Source organism: Anguilla rostrata, chromosome 11, assembly GCF_018555375.3.
Source record: "Anguilla rostrata isolate EN2019 chromosome 11, ASM1855537v3, whole genome shotgun sequence".
NCBI lineage: Eukaryota > Metazoa > Chordata > Actinopteri > Anguilliformes > Anguillidae > Anguilla > Anguilla rostrata.
Window position 1 is genome coordinate 33,552,459 of NC_057943.1, and position 22,877 is coordinate 33,575,335.

Consider the following 22,877-nt stretch of genomic DNA (forward strand, 5'->3'; position numbering starts at 1 on the left):
TGGATATTATTTTTAGTAGCCAAAACTATTTTTAAGAAAACTTTAAGAAAATTTGAACAGAAGGGAACTGCCAGCGCCGAATGTAGCTAGTAGCTCCTTAGAGCAACATGCAACTGGGGATTGCCACGCCCAGGGAATGGGGAAGTCCAGCTGGCTAGTGATCTGCTTTCATCGCTACCTAATGAGCCTCTATGGCTGAACTGGACTGCATTCTAAAGCAGCACAAGAAAGGTCTTCCTCAGCCTCTACTCTGTTATCAGAGCTTAACTGCAGTCTGCAGTGTGAAAAGAAGCAGCTGGCGACACCAAGGATAACGGTGGAGCCCTGTAGCTGTTTACAGTAGAGTTTCTCGTATGAACATGGCCGTGGTTGCAGACATTCTGAATCAGTTATGGAATTGCACATGCTCAGCCCCACGTTGGGTATCAAATAAAAGAATATATTTATATATATATATATATATTTTAAAATTGGACAGAGAAGGAAAGTAAAAGTCAACCATCCAGTTGATCTGTGATAATTTCTGTGGTTCTACAGCCATACCACAGAAGGCAGATAAATGATACGAAAGAATAGGTTCTACTGCATAGAGCTGTCTATATGAAAAACAATAAATCAAAAACTAATACTATTTGGCTGTATTTGTATAGCAAAAAGCACTCATTGCTTCATTATATGCTTTTTGCCAATAGATTTTCTAATTTGATCAAACATCCTTGAGTGGAATTTCCTGAATATTGTAACACTGGTATATCACCCCCCCCCCCCCCCCCCAATATATTAATTTACTTGTGGGACTAAATGTCAGAAATAATTTGAAAATAATTTATAATGAAGTTACTAACAATTTATTAAACATTTATAAGCAGAATGCACTCTCGGTAGCTTCTCCTGTTTGTTCAAGTGCCCTTGAAGCATACACAAAAGGAGCTAAGAGGTGGCATGGAAAGATAACTTGCGTTACATTGCAGCAAGATGAACCCAAGAACAGAACTATTGGCAAACATCTGTGTGTACTGCTTAAAATAAGACATGAGTGTAAAAAACCATCCTGAGGGAGGATCTGGAATTCCACTTCCTTTTAGTGTTAAGAAAAATGTGATTGATAACAGCTGGGTTTGCGTTCACTGGCAAACGTGTCACAGTTTCAAAACCTCTTTCCTCAGAGAGAGAGACAGAGAGAGAGAAACAGAGAGGAAAGCGAAAGAGAGAGAGAGAGAGAGATCAGGGATCATTTCGCACAAGGCTCTTTTGTCGTTAAGCCCCACACAAAGCTTGTTTCTGAGAAGACAGCCGGGCAGTCACCCGCGTTTGAGCTGACAACGTACATCATTCAGCCCCAGATACCTTTGTTCTTTCTGCTTTGTTTACTGCACAGCTTTCTGCTGTCACAATAATAGAGCATGAGGTATTAGGACCGAGGTATAAACCTGTCAATCAGTGTGTGTGTAACAGTCAGGGGCCAGTGTGAGTGTGTGTGTGTAACTACCAGGAACCAGTGTGTATGTGCAACTACCAAGGACCAGTGTGTTTGTGTGTGTGTGTGTGTGTGTGTAACTACCAGGGACCAGTGTGTATGTGCAACTACCAGGGACCAGTGTGTGTGTGTGTGTGTGCGTGTGTGTAACTACCAGGGACCAGTGTGTATGTGCAACTACCAGGGACCAGTGTGTGAGGGTCTTTGCCATGGTTAGCTGCCAGGGGCCAGAACAAAAACCAGAAAAACTCCTGTAGAAAAACACTTAAGGATATTTTATGTATTATGGTTGTGGAACTGTTTTGTACTTTCGTTTCATTTCTCCAATAACGTAACTGGAACAGAATTGAGTCCAAGTCTGAATCACATGTGCAAAACTGGCATGATTGATGTTGTCTTCAGAGTCAGTAATCCAAGTTACAGTAATCCAGCCCTTTTAAGGAATCCATTCATTTTTTTCGAGAGCATATTCTCCAAACCGCTGTTTCGCTGCTTTCACAAGAGATGTGGTCAGTTGGAGGTAAAACGCAGTTTTGCCTTGTGAAAGCGCGGAGAAGGACCTGCGGTGGCCACACATCTTCAGTGCCATTCTGTGAGAGGAAGCAATACACTTTTCTGCGAGCAGTGTCCTCTGTGTACACCATGTGAGAACATTTTTGAGACGCTATGGGGTTTTCCAAAGTGAAATTTAGTTTGTTTATTTATGTCGTTGCTCTGTGCATTTCTTGGAAAAGCGCATAAATCACAGGTTTTTTTTTTTTAACATAACAAAAAAGTAGCAGGCGACGTACCGGAACCCATGCGACCACTCTCCCCCTCCACCACACCAGCATTCGGTCCCGCGTTAGGGCTTCCAGGCCAGGGAAACGGGTGCGGAATTAATTGAGCGCATGCTAGCAGGAATTTGAAAGCGGACAGACTCAAAGTAGATAGTTTTGGGACTTTCCTGAACAAATCTGTGTCTGCCTCGTTTACTTACTCTGATTTATTGCTCTGGCAATATAGAAGACTGCTGACAGAAAGCACACAATTCCATCGTGATCAAGGCACCACAATCAAACCGTCATGATAAACACTGCCACAGTCGACACCCCCCTGGCCAACACCACCACAATCAACATCACCATGATCAACAGACACACATTCAAATGCATGCACAAAAACACACATGCATGCGTGCCCACACAAACACACATTCACATAGACATCCACACATGTACGTACATGCAGACACATATATTTATATATACAAATGTACATGGACGCACACAAATATGCACATTCATGCTCATATACAACACCAGCATTCACGCACATGCGATATATATACAATTACACACAGACACACACATACACGGTCAACTGTAAAACACTAAAGGGAGGAAAGAATCTGTTAAAGAGAACTTGGTTGCAGTGGATTTCAGATGTCTTTGAACACAGTACAATCTGCAGAAAGGGACACAGACAATTGCATCAAACGCCATAGGTCTACCAAAAACCTGACAGCCCATAATAAAATAAAAATATGCCCGGCTGGACACAACGAGGAACATAGGGAACTGCATCAAAGGTCCAGTAAAACCAGACAGGCCATTATAAAATAAAAATATGTCCAGCTGTATAAAGACGGAATTCCGAGAGCCAGCTGCTTCTCCTGCTCTCCAAGAACAATTGCTGAAAACTGCAATGCTGGAACAGTCTTCCTGTAGGTCAAGCATTAAGCCCATTATAATAAGTATACATTTATGAACAGAAACTCACACGCACACACACACACACATGCACATGCACGCACACACACACACAAACACATGCACACACGCACACAAACGCATTCATATTTACACACACAAACACACATACTTACACACGCACACACACACACATACATACATATACATACACACACACACAAACTGAAGAAATGTTAAATATTTATAAAACATTTTGATGCATTTTCACACATTTAAAGCACAAATGGCATGCACCCCTGGAACTGTTCATGAAATAAATTGGAAATGCCAAGCAGCAGAAAGTGAAGAGGTTGCAAAATCAAAAATGCTTACACCACACAACTCAAACTCCAAAGCAACCAAAGCAAACAGTAGGCAGCAGTTCTGTGGAACAGAGGGCTGGGGGTTTCAGATAACGGCACAGATTCCTTTCTCCCAAATCGTTTGGTCCGCGTCATTTCTAACACAATATCCCTCTTTGCGCTAGCACCAAAACAAATGTCTCAAGGTCCTCTGAAGATCTTCCAAACCACAGTCATTTCCTCACCAGGCTTCCTCTTGAACAGTAACGGAGAGCAAGGGCTTCCTGCCCAGTTGCCTTGGCGATAGAGCCCCTCCCACCTCCTTACAAACCACAAATTGCCAGGCTCATGGAACATGTTAAAGGTAAGAACAGTGGGTGTGTTCACATGCACACTAATACTCCAGCCTTACCACGATTATGCCAATACCCTGATTATTGAAATGGTCATGCAAACGCCTTTATCTTATTGTCTTTATCAGAAATAGGTCATCATCAGTTTATTAAAAACCCGATTAAGACATCAGGATTTTTGACAACTCTTTAGATTTTTTGATGCATATAGATGTCATACTCCAATTTATAAACTGTGCATGCCAGGCTGAAGTTGAAGATTGCGGATGAGAACAAGCATGGTTGCCGTTATTACTCTGTTTCCGATTAGCATACCCCGATTATGGAAAGAATCCTGTACACACAGCTATTGGAGTGACTCATATCCATGTGTACGCAATAAGCTAAATACAGCCTCAAACTGATTATTCCCAATAGCCAGGGTTATGGTGTGCATTTAAACCCAGAAGAGTGACTTCACTGATCAACTACTCAAAACAATGAGGACTTAAGCTCAAGGTCAAATGTCTACCAGATGTGATAGAGATTCTGGTATTTGGACACAATAACAGTACGGAGTTGACACTACAATAATAACTATGATAATTACAAAGACGATATTAGAAAGAATAATAATAAGAACAATAACGATGATAATATTCAGATTAATATTATACACCGTTTCTACACAGTTTGTGGAAATGGCCGTGTTGTTACCGCTGCAGTGGCTTGTAAAGAAGGACAGTGTTGGGCAGTGCTGTGGCAGGGTGATGTCACCAGGAGGAGTTTGTTAGCGGTATGTTCCATTCCCATCAGGTGGCCGGGGCTATTAGCGACGCGATAGCGTTAGCGTGCTGTGGAGCAGTAGGCCCTACGCCAGCCTGCAAGCGCTCGGCTTTCGCGCTCGTTATATCACCTTTCATTACCGCTTTAATGACCTTATAACAAAGTATATATAGAACGTGTTCAGAGAGTGCGTGTAGCGGGTCAGACAGAGGGCCAGAGGAGACGGTGACAGGCGCGAGGGAGCTGGGGTCTAAAACAGGTCGCCCCAGCTGAGCTGGGTGTTTGTCTGTTGTTCTGTCCGTCGCCTGGCAACAGCCCGGCGGATGACACACGCCACTCCGTGGCAGGCGACGTTCCAGAACCCATACCGCCGCGCTCCCTCTCCGCCACACCGGTGTTCGGCCCCGCGGTGGCGCTGCAGAGCCAGGGAAATGGGCGCGGAATTAATTTAGCACGTGCTAGCAGGGTTTTTTTTTTAAAGTATAGCAGAGTAGCCCCAAGTCGGGCGTGGCACGAGGTGGAAGTTTGATCTGCAGTGGACAGACTGAAATAGCTGTCAAAATACGACTTAGGGCAGGGGTGTCCAATCTTATCCGAAAAGGGCCGGTGTGGGTGCAGGTTTTTGTCTTAGCCCAGCGCTAAGACACCTGATTCTGCTTCTCAAGGTCTTGATTGAGGACCGTGATTAGTTAATTAATTGAATCAGGGGTCATAGCGCAGGGCTAAAATAAAAACTTGCACCCACGCCGGCCATTTTCGATATTGGACACCCCTGACTTAGGGTGAAGGCCAGAGTGGCAGTCTGCGCTGACAATTCCGTATCAAAACATCCATATAACATCTGGCTAAATCCTACCACCTTCAAACACAAAATCACAGAGGGTGTCATGGTTGTGCCAGCTGTGGTCATATCTCAGCTTAATTTATGCAGCTCCTTCTTGGCAGATGTCTCAGAACCCTCTTCATTATCCCCTACCCAATGCTGCAGTATACCCTCGTAGTGAATCCTTCATAAGCCTGTGCCCTGGAATTTTGACCTTACGTCACATGATATTTTTGTAACGTAATGTGTCGTGCATTTCCAGAGTATCCGTGCAGATAACATGCAGTGCATCATCCTTAATAGAACCGTTGCATTTGCTCATGATTGAATTGTGGCTGTTATGACATCTGAGCGATAGATGTTAATCGCAAGCTCCAAGCTGATAAGGTAATGTCTCGATTAAATAGGCCTTAAAGCTACAGCTAGCAACCAGATGGTGAGCAAGTGTTACAATTTTATGGCAGGAAACCGTTTATAAATTTTTGTTTGTGCATGTACACATATGCTCCTGTTTATTTGTAATTATTTCATTATTTGCCTTATTCATTCAAGTTCTGATATTAGAATTTTCAATTATTGCTTTTTACAATTGCAGTTAATGTCAGTTTCTACCAAAGAAAGGTTGGATTTTATAATCTACTTATTGCTGTTTTATGACCTGTTTATTAACAGTGTAATAACTGATATTTTATTCAGAAATATTTTGCAACATTTTTAAAGAAAATTCCAAATCATATTAACGTCCTTAAAATCTGTGACCATGATAAATTGCTCCAGCATCTGAACAAAAAAAAGTATTTTTACATTGCATATGAATAAAAAAAACATCTCTCTTACAATAATGACATTTTCTTCCAGGTTCAGGGACACTGGGGAGGAGGGAGTAACCAAGGCAACAGCAATTTGCCTTGTTTGTCAACCTATTATCTGTCATTCTATTGACAGCCAGTCAGTGAAAATATGCACACCGGGATTCAACATCTGTTCTCAACTTTGACGGACAATTAAAGGCAAGAATTGTTCTTCGGCAGGTACCACAATCAGTTACAGGAACTGGCCAAACTGAGCTGCATCTAGTTAATGCTTGTGTAAATCAAAGTTACAAAGATTATTTATATTTTACAGTTTCCCTGAAATTTTCAATTGTGATTCTTTGTCTTTTTAAGCAGTACTGCAGGAATAAGGAACACCGCCTGTATTTACTTTGAGGAAATTACCATGGTAAAAAATGAAGGCTGTGACATCATTCAGAAGAGTGCATGTGCTGACAAGACTGTACGTGTTAGAGAGGTGCTGCTGGTAGGCCACCTGCAGAGGTGGGGAAATCAGGTTAACCCATCCCCACCAGTACAGTCAGCACACACACACACACACACACACACACACACACACATACGCACACACACACACACACATATGCACACACACATATACAGGCATACGCACAAACACGCACACACACATACATATGCACACACACACACACACAAACACGCACGCATACGCGCACACACACACACACACACGTCCCTCCAACACACACACACACATACGCACACACACACACGTACACACACAGTACACACACACACACAGACACACACACACGCATACACGCACACACACGCACGCACACACACACACACATACGCACACACACACACACACACGCACACACACACAGACACACACACACACACCCACACACACACACACACACACACACACACACACACACACACACACACACACACACACACACATTGATCTGGCTCGTTATTAGCTCTTAGGTATCAGCAGTCTGGGATTCTGATTCTGTCTCTCTCTGCAATCCCGGCACCTTTCCAAAATGAATCCTTACTCGCATGACATTGGGAAGGGGACAGGCAGTCGAGCTGGATTTATGATTTTTGATTTATGGTTCTCCCATGCAAAGAGGTGACCTTGCAGTCACTTAAGCCTGTGGAAGGACGCTGTTAAATTTTAACCGTGTGCTTCTCGGAAGTTCGAAAACCTGATTCAAATCACATCATTTCCAGCAGATACTTCACCCCCCCCCACTCAACAGGGCCCACCGAATCGCACCGCACCACCTGCTGCACATTAATCCCTCCCGCTCATCCGCAGAGGGAGGCCGGGCGTTAACACGTTACCGCCAGGGGCCCTCAATGCGTGATCTCACCCTGGAGTTCCACTGGGGGCCACCAGGGGTCCTTTCACACGGCGGGGCCTCCAAAACAGATGGCTTCAGTTAAGCCGCCGAGGAACAGGGCAGCGCTCCGCGCTCACGCCACCGGGGGCCGGGGTCAACGGAGGGGTGTAAATTTAGGCCCTCTGATCCTGCATTGATGCATCTGGTCAGACCACCCCCCCCCCCCTCCTTCCCCCACTGCAAGCTGGAATGACTCAGCAACTAACTGGCTCTGCCATAGACAGCTATAAGGTTATAGCGATTTGCCATAAACCTAGTAGCGGCAAAGTTAGCCCATGTGGCTCGCACCTTGCCCGTCTCCATTTCAAGGCACTTTCCATTAATAAGCAACTCCTTTCCATTTCTGCATTCCTTTTCCTGCCTCCGTTTATTCGAGTGAAAGAACCAGTGATAAAAAAAGACTAAACAAAAAGAAAACAAAACAAGAGGGGGGGGGAGGGGGTTTGGAAATGAAATGGTCCTCGGTGGCCGGACTCTGGCAGCGGAGAGATGCTTCTTTCCCAGAAAGCTGCTTGCTTTGATGGTTTCCTTAGTTACTTGCAAAACTGTTCTTGGTGACAATTCAGAAGGTTTAAAGAAATGGGGGTTGGACACAAACAGACCATTAAATTACCACATTAGTGAAGGGAAGAGAACCAAATGAGGGTCACGCTCCTCCGCTTGGGCTGCTGAATGCACTGGGCCTGTAACGCAATGATTATCATGGGGGAAAATAAGCAGGACTTCATGTTTAAGTAAACACTCAGAGAGTCCCTATGTCTGCCCATCGGCGCTCTAAGTCTAAGAGCACACTTATTCAATCATTTATTTGGCAGTAGTTTTTTCCGACTGTGCAACGGTGAAAATATCTTCCATACAACACTGTAAAGGTTTGTATAAAATGATGAAGGTCACTGAAGTGCGCAAGGGCTCAAGGGTGGACTTACTTTGCAGGACCACACTACCCTAACCCTAACAATCATAATCTTCCACAAAGGTAGGATAGCAAATAACGCCCGAATTCAATCAACATCTGTCCTTAATTTTGACTTGATTGGATCAAAGATAATTCCAAATGACAGACACAAACACAAGAAAAAACTCAACAAATTCGTCACTTTACAAATTTATTTGTAAATGTATCTTTAAAGTACAACAAAGAAAAAATATATATAATAATATATTTATATATAATGAATTGTTGTTATGTACACTTGTTTACAGTTTATACTAGAAATTTACATAATCACTGATTTTAGATATGTTACTAAGAGTCTCTGTTTTGCAAGGTGAGTGTCACTACAGTATATACATTTCCTCTTATTTACATACATTCATAGGTTTGCACTGAAATTCCAGTTTTCACAAGCATTAAAAAACCTCAAAAGAAGGAATGGTTTCCATACTCCACATGACCCACTGCCCTGCCCCACGCCAAGAACATACATGGAACATACACACAGATTTCTTCCCAGGCGCTATAAAGGACACATAATACATGCTGCAAAATGGTCAGTGTTAATTCAACTCTGACAGAGTACTTTGAGCTCTTACAGAGTGCATGTGGTCCCTCCTGAGCCCATACAAACTCTGCAAGGGTTGATTCGACACACACAGTTTTGCAGCGGCCATTTTGTTTCTTTGAGAGCATACGGGCAAAAAAAGAGGAGACCCCGAAATGGCGGGAGAACGAGACTTCACAACCCCTAAAATTGACAGTTATCGTGTACCAGCAATGACTTGCTGGTTTGCACCAATCAAATGACTGCACCAGTCAAAGCACCAGAAGTAAGATGCACAGTTACGGGGCGGGGCAAACAAAAAGGCGGGACACACGGCCACACATCTGTTGTAGCTCCGCCCATTTCGTCCCTCCGCGCGCCGCGTTTGAAGAACTTTCCCCGAGCGTTTTGGAGACCGAGGGTAGCACGTGTAGCACCATGAGGGTCAGGACGGTTTTGTTTTTTTTCTCAAACCAGAGGCACCGGGACTGTAGCAGGACGAAACGCAGCTCAGAACAGCACGAGCTGGGAACCTCACGCAGGAAGGGGGCGTCGTTCCAGTAACACGGTTTGTAGACTTGAGGCAGACAGATCTTTTTGAACAACGAAGTCGAGGCGTTCACTTGCTGCAGCTACTGAACACTCACTCGTTATCTCAGCTTATACTCAGAAACACTGTTCTCGCTTTCCATCTTTAAATTCACACCCCGCGGTCTGCCAACACGATTTCTTTTTCTTTCCCATAAAAAAGTCATTTTACCCCTATAAATAGCTAAAGATGTTGGCCCCCATTAAGGCCTTCTTACATTAAGGCTACACATATGTATTACATTTTGATATTTGAACAGCAAGGCTTTCAAGAGAAAGAGAAAATTACACAAAGAAAAAAAAAAGACATAGGCTGGAATTCAATTAACATTTGTCCTTATCTTTGACATAAATTAAAAGCGAGATATTTATATATTGTTTTATTCACAAACATTTTGGTGAGTTTGGAACAATACATTAAACTACAAAGAAAAAGTACAACTTCAAAGTTAAGGGACAAATGCAAACTGAGTACAGCCCATAAACATTAATAACAAAACCAGCAGCTGATCAATGAAAATACACACTAAGTAAAAGATGAGCAGTTCGTCAATACTGATCTGAAAGGCCAGCTGGTGGACACGTGAACACATCACAAAATGATCAGTGTGCGCATTTTTCTTTGTCACGGTGAGTTTGCCCCGTTGTTGGTGAACCTGCCTTTGAGAAGAACTTTGCGCCCGTGCGAAACGATCAAGTTCCTGTGTGAGCTGAAGCTTCAGCCTCAGAGTTTCCCCATAGCTTATTGTGACATAATCCTGATTACTGTCAGTAGTTCAAGCATTTCCAAGTGACCGTGTTTTAAAAAGGGCTCAGACAACTACACAGAACAGGCCCTTTAAATTGTAGCCATTAGTCGCAACGTTTCAATCGGCATCAATTTATGAGACTTTCGGACGTCAATTCAATTCTGGAACATGGCTACTGAACTTTGCATTATGCAAATATAAATAAATGAAAACAAGTCCATTTCCTGCAAAATTGCGGATCAGAACTTTTATCATGTCGACAGTTATAGAAAAACAGACATTATGGCAAATGGCAAATTGCTGAAATGTGTGCAAAACGTATTCTGCAAAATAGCTTGAGCAATGCTCAGATCATGTGACACCACTGTTCCTGACAGAAACACATTGAAAACACTCTTAGTTTCTGATTTATGCAAAAGCAAAAGTGATTGTTCTGCTCCAAAGCAAATTCCCTGTGCAATTCAAATGGAAACATAGCTAATGTTGACAAAAGACAAGGAATACTGGGGAACTTCCTAATCCTACAATCAACCAACTTGAAAAGGCAGGTGCACCAACAACAAATCAAACCACAAACGTATACACTTCTGATACTTTTCATTTAAAATCTGAGAAAAAAACACAACACAGAAAAACAGAGAAAATCGGGAGGTGTGGGAACAGCCGAGCATCCACACAGAAACCGTATCAAGTAACAGGTTTGTTTTTCCTTTGTTCCATTTGCTTCACCCACAATAAATTATGACAATACCTCTCTCTCTCTCTCATTCTCTCTCTCATTTTCTAATTCTTTTCTCTCTCATGCAGAAACACACACACACACGCACGCACGCACGCACGCACGTACAGATATGCTCACAAACATTCATACCGGCATTCATACATTTGCAGTCTATCTTTCTCTGCTCTCTGTATGAATCTATTTCAGTCTCTCTCATTCTTTCTCTCTGTTCTCTCTGGTTTGTTGTCTTCACACTATCAGTCTCTCCCATCTGACTCTGACAGTCTAAATAAAACCTATTCACTCCTTCTCTCCCTCTCTCATTCACTCCTCTCCCCTCTCTCATTCACTCCTCTCCCCTCTCTCATTCACTCCTTCTCTCCCTCTCTCAGGTTCTCTCCGTCCCAGGTCCTTGGCCCCCTTGCTGTTAGTCTGTCAGAGAGGAGGCGGTCAGTTTGAGGGGCGCGCCGCTCGGCTGTTTCGGGGGAAGCGGTGCACTTTGACGTGCTTGGACAGGTGGTCGCTGCGGGCGAACTTCTTCTCGCAGACGGGACACTGGTACGGCTTGACCCCCGAATGGGAGCGCCGGTGTCGCGAGAGCTCGTCCGAGCGAGAGAACCTGAGGGAGGAGAGAGAGAGAGAGAGAGGAGAGGAGAACATAAGCTTACCGCTCCGAAAAAACCCGCCGACTCCCAGCATGCCTCCTGCCCGCTGCCATCGCCAGCGATAGACACCACTAGGTGGCGGTGGGAGGGCAAGCTTTCAGAAAACCTAAAAATGGGAGGAGCTAGAATACGTATTCAGTGACTCACCAGATTTTTTTGTTGCAAGCAAAACCTTTTGACTGGTTCAAACAAGTCAGTGATTGACAACTCACTGTAGCCCCACCCATAAATCCCAGTGACCTATCACTACCATTCAGCACACAGTACACTGGCTGTACCCTTAGTTCACAGTATGTTTATTAAGGCAAGTTCAAGCAGGACGAGACACGGTGTGCTTGAGTGCAAGAGACGTTGGAGACAAACACATGAGGACAGCGCAGCGTGAAACAGGCTCTCTAGCCATCTTTAACAATTGGGTCAGCTGCTATTAGATCAAATGCCCTCAGATTAGATTAGAATAGATTTTATTAGATTAGGTAAGATTGCCTTTATTCTTCTCACATGGGGATATGCTGCAGAAAGTCAGCGGGGAAATGAGGCGCGTTATTACTGATTCAGTGGAAGTATCCTGTCCTGTCCTATCCTGACCTTCGATCCTATATCACCCAAAACATAGGGTTCCAAACACCCTTTATCGCCCCCTGTGGAAGTGTTCCGAGACCATGCGCAATTTAACGAGAATCAGTTATGGCCACTGGACAGATATGGCTCACGTTACTATGAACTTTATTTGTGGATATTGACCTAACAACATACTGTAACTACGGTCTTCAGCTAAAAGCTGAGAGCAGAGAGCAGAGGAACAGGTGAAAGATGCTAGGAGCTAACTTCGGCCTCTCCTGAAACAGGTAGAAGATGCAACGTGCTAACCTCACACTCTCCTGAAACAGTGAAAGATGCTAGGCGCTAACCTCACACTCTCCTGAAACAGTGAAAGATGCTAGGCGCTAACCTCACACTCTCCTGAAATAGTGAAAGATGCTAGGCGCTAACCTCACACTCTCCTGAAACAGTGAAAGATGCTAGGCGCTAACCTCACACTCTCCTGAAACAGTGAAAGATGCTAGGCGCTAACCTCACACTCTCCTGAAACAGTGAAAGATGCTAGGTGCACACAGGTGCTGTGATGGGCTGTCTAAAATGTATACATATCCATAAAACCATATCCATGATTCCGTCCTATAAAGAACCAGAATTAATTAATGAAAATTTCCAACATGCAGAAACAAAACATGTGACATGAAATCACATAAAATTCCTCATTATCACGTGACATACTTTTTAAAATGCGAACTACAATTTTCACATGTGGAAACAAAACACGAGACTTGAAATATCACAGGTTACCTTTTCCTTCTCTCATTTTATAAGTGGGATTATTTCATAGTTCACATGGGTACTTCTCACATGTTGGGTGTTCACATGTGGTTTTTGGACATGTGGTATTTACTAAGGGCCTGAACCCCCTTCTGTAATGTGGACCCTCAGAATGTGTGAAGTTACACACACAGAGCTTCCCTTCTGCTCACAACCAGACAGCTAATCATCTTCAACCTGACGCTATCTCAGTCATGCATGCACTCACATAAACACACATATACCCTTGCATACACTCACTCACACACACACACACACACAGACATACACACACACACAGACATAAACACACACAGGACACACACACAACACAGACATATACTGTACACACACACATAACATGCATACACATACATACACTCTGAAACCAGGAGCACATGCTCAAGCAGGAAGCAGACCTGTGTAGGGTGAAATATGCCTCTAAGCAATGGCCACATCACCGCAGGAGAATGAAAGATATTTCACACAGGCAGTCTTGCAAGCCCACTCCGCTCACTAGTGCTCAGAACCCTCGTTATCTCACTAACGCTTGCTCAAACTGAGAACAGGAGCAATGACGCCCTCCCAGAGACAACAGCTGCCAGGCCGCACGCCTCCCTCCGAAAATCCCATCTCAAAGGGCAACGTGTCCACACGTGCAAGCTACGCAAGACTCATCCTCTCCTCCCAGAGCAAAGCGCATGAGCGCTAAGGAAGCTAGCAGCAAGAATGAGCTGCAAACCAAACAACATTCCTCACAGTGTTCATACAGCAATACTGTCAGCACTGCAAGTGTGTGTGTGTGTGTGTGTGTGTGTGTGTGTGTATGTGTGTGTGCATGTGTCAAAGATAGAGCCCAACGGCCAGCAGCCATACTACCCTGTACCCTTAAGTTAAACTTCTGAAGCGAAGTAGCCACACCACCCTGTACCTTTCTCATGGCTAATCACTGAAGCTAAGCAGCCATACCACCTTATACCCTTCTCATGACTAACCTGGGAAAACTAGGGTGCTGCTGGAAGAGGAGTTTAGAGGCCAGTAGGGGGCATGCTTCCCTCTCTACAAAACAGAGATCAAATAGCCCAGCTCAATGATGGGGGTGCTGATCGGTAAGGTCCACTCCTTTGGATGAGGCATTCACCAATCCGATGGCAGTACGGGTGCAAATGCCTGTCCTTGCCAAATCTTCAAGTAATCGGCTCTCAACATCTGGCTGCCTAATCATCCCCCTGCATCAGATTGGCCACATAAAACCCTTTCATTCATACCCACTTTGATTCTGGGGTGACTGCAAAAAAAAGCGAAGTTTTCAGCCGATCACCCTGGTTAAATAAAGGGTAGATAAAATGTTAAATTCCTTTCCATGGGGGCAGTCTGCCCCTGAAGGATGGCCTGCGTTCCTCTTCAGGGGTTAATCCAGGACATGGGATGAGCACTCAACAGTCATCCCCAGCTTTTCACACCACCAGTTCCTTTGGTTTTTCTCATCTGGCACAGGGAGAGCACAGTGGCTGGGATTCAATCAACATTTGCTCTTAACTTTGACCTGTATTCAATCAACATTTGTCCTTAAGGTGTGGTATCACTGGTGAACAGAGAAGAAAAAAATATGTTGGTCATATCCGAATAAAATTTTTCCAGTTGAACATACACGAAAACGCTAAATATTTTTCTATTATGAATTTTAGATTTTTTGGTTATTTGCATTTTACACAAATCACTTGTTGGACACAGTGGAAGAAGTTAAGAGTTATTTTTGTCTTAATGCAATAAATAACTCAATAATTCATAATCTACAGAGCCATTTGTCAAAATAAATGTTCATGTCAAATGTCAAAAAATGAAAAAAGGCAAAATATCAAAAAACCTCCATACATTAACAGCTATTTAGTTTATGAAGCTATGGTATATGTATACTTTCTTGGCTGTATCTACTTTTGAAGTTGAGATAAACTGTCTGGAAAATGGGTAATAAGTAATGTTTTTTAAACGGCCTTTAAAGATAATTTTGTGCTTTGTGTAGATGGAGGAGGTCGTAAATAATCATAAAAGCATGAAATATGGTCTTCTCCATAAACACAGTTTGGCTATGTCCAGAATTACGACTAAAGCACAAGAACTAACTTGCAAAACTGAATTAGAGAAGAAAAAGTAAAACACTTGTCCCTTTACTTGTAAGTCAAATTTAAGGACAGAAGTCGATTGAATACGGGCAATAGGAGTGGTGACACACATGCTCTACAGGGCCTGGGGGACCCTCCCTCCGAAATATGTTTGCCAGCATCACTACAGACCCCCCCCGTCCCCATGTTCTATCTGGAGAGGGAAGAGGGAGGGTCCGTATTGAGGCCTTGGTCTGGGGGGGGGGGGGGCGGGGCAGGCTTACTGGTCAGTTTGTACACCACTTTCCCGATTCGACCGTGCCGTCCGCCAGCCCTCTCTCCCTCTCTCTGGGGCGAGCGAGCGAGCGAGCGCAGTGCGGTCAGAACAAACAGACAGCGGGGGGGGACAAAGTCTGCCCGCACTTCAAAGGCTTATCGAATCTGTCCAATCTCCGACCCGGCAGCGGCAAAACAAAGATAAGGGCCTCTGCGAGCGCTCGAACCCAGCGAAGGGACTGTGGGTGTTTAACATCGGGCCACGCAGGGCCACCGCCACAGCCGAAGGAAATGACTACTCAACAAACATTCACAATTACAGCGCCTGAACACAAACAGGGCGCAAGCAACAGGGTTCGAATTACTGGGGGGGATTGGGGGGGTCTGACCCCCCTAATTAAGACTTGGACCCCCCCCCAAAAGAGGTAAAAACAACAGGTCGGGGAGGGTCGAAACATTTACATATCCTGTAATCGTTAATATTACAATATATTTCCCATCAGTGGCATCACTAGACACCAACCCTAGTGACACCAAACGCATTGTTCATTCGAACCCTGGTAAGCAAGGCAAACTGTCCTATGACGTACGCCTAAGCGAAAGGCTGAATGAACCAAGTGAAGTGGTTCAGGCTTGCAACTGTAAGAGGTTGCAGGTACAAATCCCAGCCCAAGTGGGGCACTGCCATTGTACCCTTGAGTAAGGTGCCCACATTTCTATGGTAAAATATACAACTGTATAGATGGAATAACAGCGGTACAAGGTGTATATGATACTGTTGATGAAGCAAATAAAATAAATATATATATATATAATTTAAGCATCCCATCAATACACCTAAGAAATGTCTCAGGAAAAATCACAAGAAAGAAATCACCCAAGATTGCTGTTACATTTTGTAGGAAACCCAACATTTGAAAAACATTCCGAACTTGTGGATGAATTTCACAAGCCGGCTAACGTTACAGCCTCTGGACTTGCGGGCTGAACGATCGATCGCTCAAAAGTCAGGCGATCCCTCAGCTGCTCCGTCCGCAAAGGGGATCAAAAACCAAACTGGCAGCCTAAAAATGTCCATCTGGACCCTGCCCTGCTACTTGTGAACACAAATCACCATTCCCAAAAGTGGGAAAAAAAACATGAAAAGGCTGCAAGTGATAAACGCTTTGCTGTAATGGTGAGCAGACTCTCAGCTTGGAGATGAACTCAGTGCTCTCTCAGACAGAGGGGCTGAGTCCTCCACCATTACATTACATACATTTATTTAGCAGTCCACCACCCCTGTAGCTTCAGGTGTGCAGAGGGATATTTGGAAAGGTCCTCTGTGAGGGGTACGTGAGTGTGACCCCCCCCAGGACCGCACCGTTCGGGACAGCGAGGAGACAGTTCTGTTCCAGGCTGTCCCAGGACCCCCTTCTGTAATGTGGACCCCTCATAAGGTGTGGAGTACCACACAGAGAGCCTCCCTTCTGCTCACGACCAGAGAGCTAATTGTCTTCAACCTGACGCCGTCCATCTCGGTCGACCACAAGGTTGCGGGTTTAAATCCTGTGTGGGGTACAGCAGGTGTTGTACATTTGAGCAGAGTGCTTCCAGACGGCACAGCTGCACAAATGGATAACATCCACAGCGTAAGCCGTCTAAACGGCTCAGGAAAGGGCCGGTGCCAAGATCGTAAATCCTGCAGCCGTTCTGATACGGAGATCATTCACATCTGCTCCGGGTCTTGAGACCGGTGCGCGCCACTGCGGCTAAAACGGCACAGCCTTCGCGAGCTCGGTTCACGCAGAGTGCGTCTGACAGGGATTCAGACGGACAGCCATATAAGCTGGCAAAAGGCACAAACCGTAAAAAAAAAAAGCGAGCTGCGAAAGCTCGGCGTCCTTCGCGCACCGAAGGCGGGATTAAGCCAGATCTTGCGCAAGCCGCTGGAGTTAGCGTGGCTAACATCGGTGTTTCGGGACGGCGCACGCGGCTGAGCGATATCGGCACGGGCCGACGCTAGGCACGCAGACGCTAACGTCAGCAATCACACGTACGCCCAGCTAATGTAAATATGTAAAATGTCAACCTCGGATCTGTCTATTTGCCAGCATCGCCCTCTTGTATTTAGGAGATGTAACGTCCACATTTTCTGACGCAAGAGAAACGGCGGTTTTAACAAGCTACAAAACTCCATGCGAAGAAGTAAACAGTCATTATTCGTTTGCATTGTTAAAGTTTTGAATTTCAAATATCAGGATATTCAGATATACACTTACACTGTACATCGCCAGCTCAGACAACAACCCAACACAGACACACATACAGTCCTACCTGCACAAACACACCTACAGTCCTGCCTGCACAGACAGACCTACAGTGACCTGCACAGACACACGTACAGTCCTACCTGCACAGACACACCTATAGTCCTACCCACACAGGCAGTCACACCAGCATAGACACACCTGCACAGTCTCACTTGCACAGACATACCTGAACAGACAGACCTACAGTTCCACCTGCAAAGACACACCTACAGACACCTGCACAGTCACATCTGCACAGTTCCACCTGCACAGACATACCTGAACAGACAGACCTACAGTCCCACATCCACAGTCACATGTACAGTCTCACATGCACAGTCACACCTGCACAGCCACACCTGCACAGTCTCACCTCCAGCCGCAGCCGGCCCAGGTGCAGGCGAATGGCTTCTCCCCCGTGTGCCTGCGCAGATGGGCCTTCAGGTGGCTGCTCTTGGTGTACATCTTGTTGCAGCCGGAGAAAGTGCATTTGTGCATTTTAATGAGGTCCGCCACCGGGTTCTTCTGGAACTTCTGCCCCCCCGCCAGCAGCCCCACAGCCCCGCCCCCGGCCCCGCCCTCGCCCTGGCACTGGGGCTTGGCGGCGATGGGGACGGGCGCGATGCGGACGAACTTCGGCGAGGCCCCAAGGCTGGAGGAGGAGGCGACCAGCTGTGGCACGAGGGCGAAGGTGTGGCCCTGGATGTTGACCAGGAGCTGAGCGACTTTAACGTCTGAGGGCGACTGGGAGGGCGGGCCAGGGGGCGGGGACTCCTGCTTAATCTGGACGGGCTGGATCTGCAGGATGACCGGCACCCCGCCTCCGGCCCCGCCCACTGGAACCTCCTCCATTTTTACTCCATCAACAGCCGGGTCTAAGGCGGGTCCAGACTGCGCGCTCTTGGTCTCAGTACCGGCAGCAAGGGTGGGGACGGTGGCACCGGACGTGGGCGTCTTCTGGTCTGTGTGATGAGCCCCGCCCCCAGCCCCGCCCCCTGCTGGCAGAACCCGCTCCCCAGGCTCCTGTTTCAGGGTCACCACCTCCATGTTCTCCTCCAGGAACTCCTCGATCTCCTCCAGCGTGGGCTGGAACAGCCCCGACTGGTCCTCCAGGTCGGGAGCGAAGACGGGGAAGTCGAAGCTCTCCTCCTTCACCGGCGGCGGGCGGGGCGTCTCCCGCGGCGACGGCTCCCACAGGAAGCCGGGCAGGGAGGCGACGGCGGCCGAGGCCCCGCCCAGCGAGGTCTGCGACAGCAGGAAGTCCAGGATGCTGTCCTGGCTCTCCGCGCTGGAGCTGCTCCCATAGCTGGAGCCCAGCACCTGGGACTCCGGGCTGGAGCAGGACCGCAGGCTGGACGAGTCGCTCAGCTCGTCCTCCGAGAAGGGCGAGGGCAGCGCCTGGTAGGCGCCCGCGTCCGTCGCCATGTCCGACAGGTGGTACAGCAGCGGGGAGCCCGCATAAGGAAGAAAGGTCTCCTCGCTCGCTAGCAAATGATCCACCATTCCTGGCCCAGCCGATCAAAACCCTCTGCACGTTGTCCCTTCCAGTTATATATCTATATATATATATCAATATGTTTATTAATGTTTTTATGTTCCCGGCCTCCTCCTCCTCCTGCAAAAGAGAAAGAGAGGAAGGTCACCGTCATTGTGGACGCCTGCCAAGGCTCAAAAAATGTCTTTAATTCAGTAACTTTTTCAAGAATTTTATTTTTTCGGTCGTTTTCCTTTCCTTTGCACCGTAATTGAGATTAAACAGCACAAAATGTAATAACCCAGAACTGACGTGGGTGGGGAGTGGGGGGTGGGGTCTGGAGTGTGGAGGAGGGTTAAGTGTAAGAGTTCAACAAAGTGGTCAAACCTCAGAGCTCAAAACACAAATGACCGTTGCTATTGCATTTTTGCAGGTAATAGGCTACTATGGGAGTTGCATGAGTAATGTGTCTGTGCTCACTAGTAGTGAGCCAACCAAAAACTGGATACAGAGCTTTTGTGGAAAATATTAATATTGTCCAAGACACATGTGCTCTGCACATTTTCAGCGAGCAAGGGTATTTTTTCGCATTTTAAATAAAAATACCTGAAAACAAATACTCACAATTAGTTATGAATTGTGCACCACAATAAATAAAAAACTATTACAAATAGTTTTGTCCTTTATGTACTTGGCAGAACTCTACAGTTAAGACGAACACCAAAGAGCATAACAAAAATTATCCTACAATGTGTTCACGAAGGACGTTATTAAAATATCATGACTCTCGACTTTAGTACAAAATGAAAAGTTCATGCGAGTGAGATTTTAACAAGTGATCAGTAAACCAGCAAGAGTGTTGAAATATTAATCCTATCGCCTCTTGTTCGTCCAAAGTTCCACTCAGCGTTGGGCAAGCGTGACATACCACGTGCGCAGACGTGGAATCTTCAGAGCGCGTTTCCATTTCAAGTTCACAGGCGGCAGATGTACAAGGTCGAGTCAAATACACCACCAAGAGCAAATAATGCTGAAAGTATTACGCACATCTCCGGGTTCTGGCCTCTCGATTTTCAGCTAATGTTCTGTAAACATTTACTGATATCCTTCTGGATTTAGAACCTCCCATTTCTGGAAAACGTTCGCGTAATTAACTTCATTTCATCCATGCAAACTGTGTCTCAACTTCACAAAAATCCCGTTTGCGTCCAATAAGCCATTCTTTCAGTTTGCAGAACGCGCCAGAGTGCTATTAGGAACTTCCAGGAATACTAAGAAATTCTTAATACTCCTGTAAATAACACGTAATGAATGAACGTCTATTTTGCCAGGACGTTTCCCTTCAAACACTCTCCAGTGAGTTCCCTTCAAACACACACACACACACACACAGCTATATGCAATGTCGGTGTTGAGCAAACTTTAGCCATAAATTGCAAGATAAAGCTGCTCTGACCGCGATTGTGACAGGTTGCACCATTGCGCGACCACTTATACAGCCCAGCAATTAACAATGACCGAGAGTAACCCGACCCACAGCACATGCTGTCACCGATATTAATACAACACAGGCTGCCAAGTGCGAGGAACAATACCAGAACGACAATGATAGTAATACCAGCACATGCTTATATCTATATTACGTGTATGTGAGAAACTAATCCGTTTCGACCTAAATATAATAAAAGAAAATCAAGTTGAATTATAGTCCATAAATTGGTACAGTATTTCTTCATTGTTCAAGCCTCCCAAGCAACGTGGACATGTTCTCATATCAGCGGTTACTGTTGCTACTTAAAGCAAGATAACAATCTACAAACGTCTTCTTGTATCACTTCAATGAAACGATTTGCAAAACGTAGGCTAAACAAAATATCTATAGCATTCGACGCTAATTTAAGTTGATTTCGCATTAGGCTGTTTACTAGTTATGTACAATTCATTTTAAACGACATAACTATTTGCAGCACTAATACGTTTCATGTGTGTCCATCCATATCGCACATTGTGTTGGGCACGGTATTTACCGCCCCTTTAATCCGACCGCGTGAGCAGCGCGCCCCGTACGCGACAACATAAACATGTTTTCGTCCATCGCTCAGCATGCCGAAGGGAAGAGACACATGACTGACGCTGTATATACAAGGCTGGAATCATGCACTTGGAGGGACGATAAAACATCGCATCCGACCTTACCTTACATCAGCGCCGACTAAAAATTCATCAAATTCCAATTTTCCAGATTAAAAATGATCAATTACAAGTGCAGCGAGTTTTGTCCTTGAGACGAGCTTCTCATTGCAATGTCGAACGGCGCTACTCCGCCTCCGCTCAGCACTGTAGTAGTAGTATATTACCATCACATGACTACAGGAGTGCGAGTTATAAGAGTAGAAACAGGGGTAGGCTAGTGAAGGCTCGTCCTCTCTCTGTGCTCCGATTGGCCAATGGAGCCTGGAGGCCGGTCTCCGCGTTTATAGTCAATGGAGCAACAGCGTCAGCCTGGGCTTTGAAGACAACAACCTGGCTTTCTCAGTGCAGGAATCTGACTTCTGTCTTCACAAATCCCCGACGGGACTGGATTTGCCGCGCTTTGAGCTTACAGGGGTCACATGGGATCATTAGTGCCCAGTGTTTGAAAACAATTCCGTATTGCTTGTCGCTAAACTGCTTTCAAGCGCAATACAGTAGAAGCTGTAATTAATGAATGTAAGTAATGAATCACAACAGCGTCTTGATTGTTTAGAAAAGTTCATAATAATAATAATTATTATTATTATTATTATTATTATTATTTTTATTATTATTATTATTATTATTATATTATTAAGCAGTATTCATTCATTTAAGCGTGATGGCCTACAAATTGTTGGAAAAACGTGAGTAACTGCATTATAATACAAGTATAAATTTTTATTTCCAACATGATCAATGTTTGTAAATGTATAATTAATTAGGCAGAAAAGATAAACTGATTGATTAGACTTATATATATGATGCACAGACACATTGCAGTCTTACTAGGAAGTTTTTAACAGAACAGTGTACACTGTAAACACTATAAACTTTGTTTTTCATGACACAAATTGGCAAGCCTGTCTTCCTCCTGTATTACAAATGTAATAAAATTTAAGAACATATTAATAAGAATTTGTACACCTTACTGCGCTTTCTCTCTGTGTGAATTGGTAATGCATGGTTGAGGAGCAGGATTGTTTGCAGATATGAGCCAAATTAATAGTGAAGTGGTTTTATGATTGCCAGAGGGATTGTTTAAATAGGAAAATAAAGCTCATTGTTGTCAAGATGTGATAATAGCAGATGCACATTTGAGTGTAATCAATGTTACCTTACATGCCCACAATGAAAACAATCTGGATAACTCAAGAATAACTCAAGAAGGAATGGTACAGCTCAGGACTAAGAATGCTGTGCTGCTTTGAAGATAACTGGCACTAAACTGAACTTCCCTTTGCGCGTATATATTTTCACAGAAACAAAGTTACAAT

At 45.0% G+C, this 22,877-nt stretch overlaps 1 protein-coding gene across 3 annotated transcripts; it reads right to left on the bottom strand.

Annotated features, from left to right (window-relative positions):
* Positions 1-8,758: 8,758 nt before the first annotated feature.
* LOC135234645 (Krueppel-like factor 15) lies at positions 8,759-21,976 on the bottom strand. Of its 3 annotated transcripts, XR_010324157.1 has the most exons (4): positions 21,565-21,975; positions 18,268-19,509; positions 11,555-11,823; positions 8,759-11,510 (listed from the first exon to the last, which is right to left on the bottom strand). XR_010324157.1 is itself a non-coding variant. In XM_064299460.1 (3 exons), exons 2-3 carry the CDS (start codon positions 19,395-19,397, stop codon positions 11,655-11,657), a joined length of 1,299 nt encoding a protein of 432 aa, XP_064155530.1. In that variant the 5' UTR covers positions 19,398-19,506; positions 21,565-21,976; the 3' UTR covers positions 8,759-11,654. The 3 variants fall into 3 exon arrangements, 2 of the variants coding, with proteins under 2 accessions (XP_064155530.1, XP_064155529.1); XM_064299460.1 differs by having other exon boundaries at positions 8,759-11,823; positions 18,268-19,506; positions 21,565-21,976; XM_064299459.1 differs by having other exon boundaries at positions 8,759-11,823.
* Between the last annotated feature and the right edge of the window lie 901 nt (positions 21,977-22,877).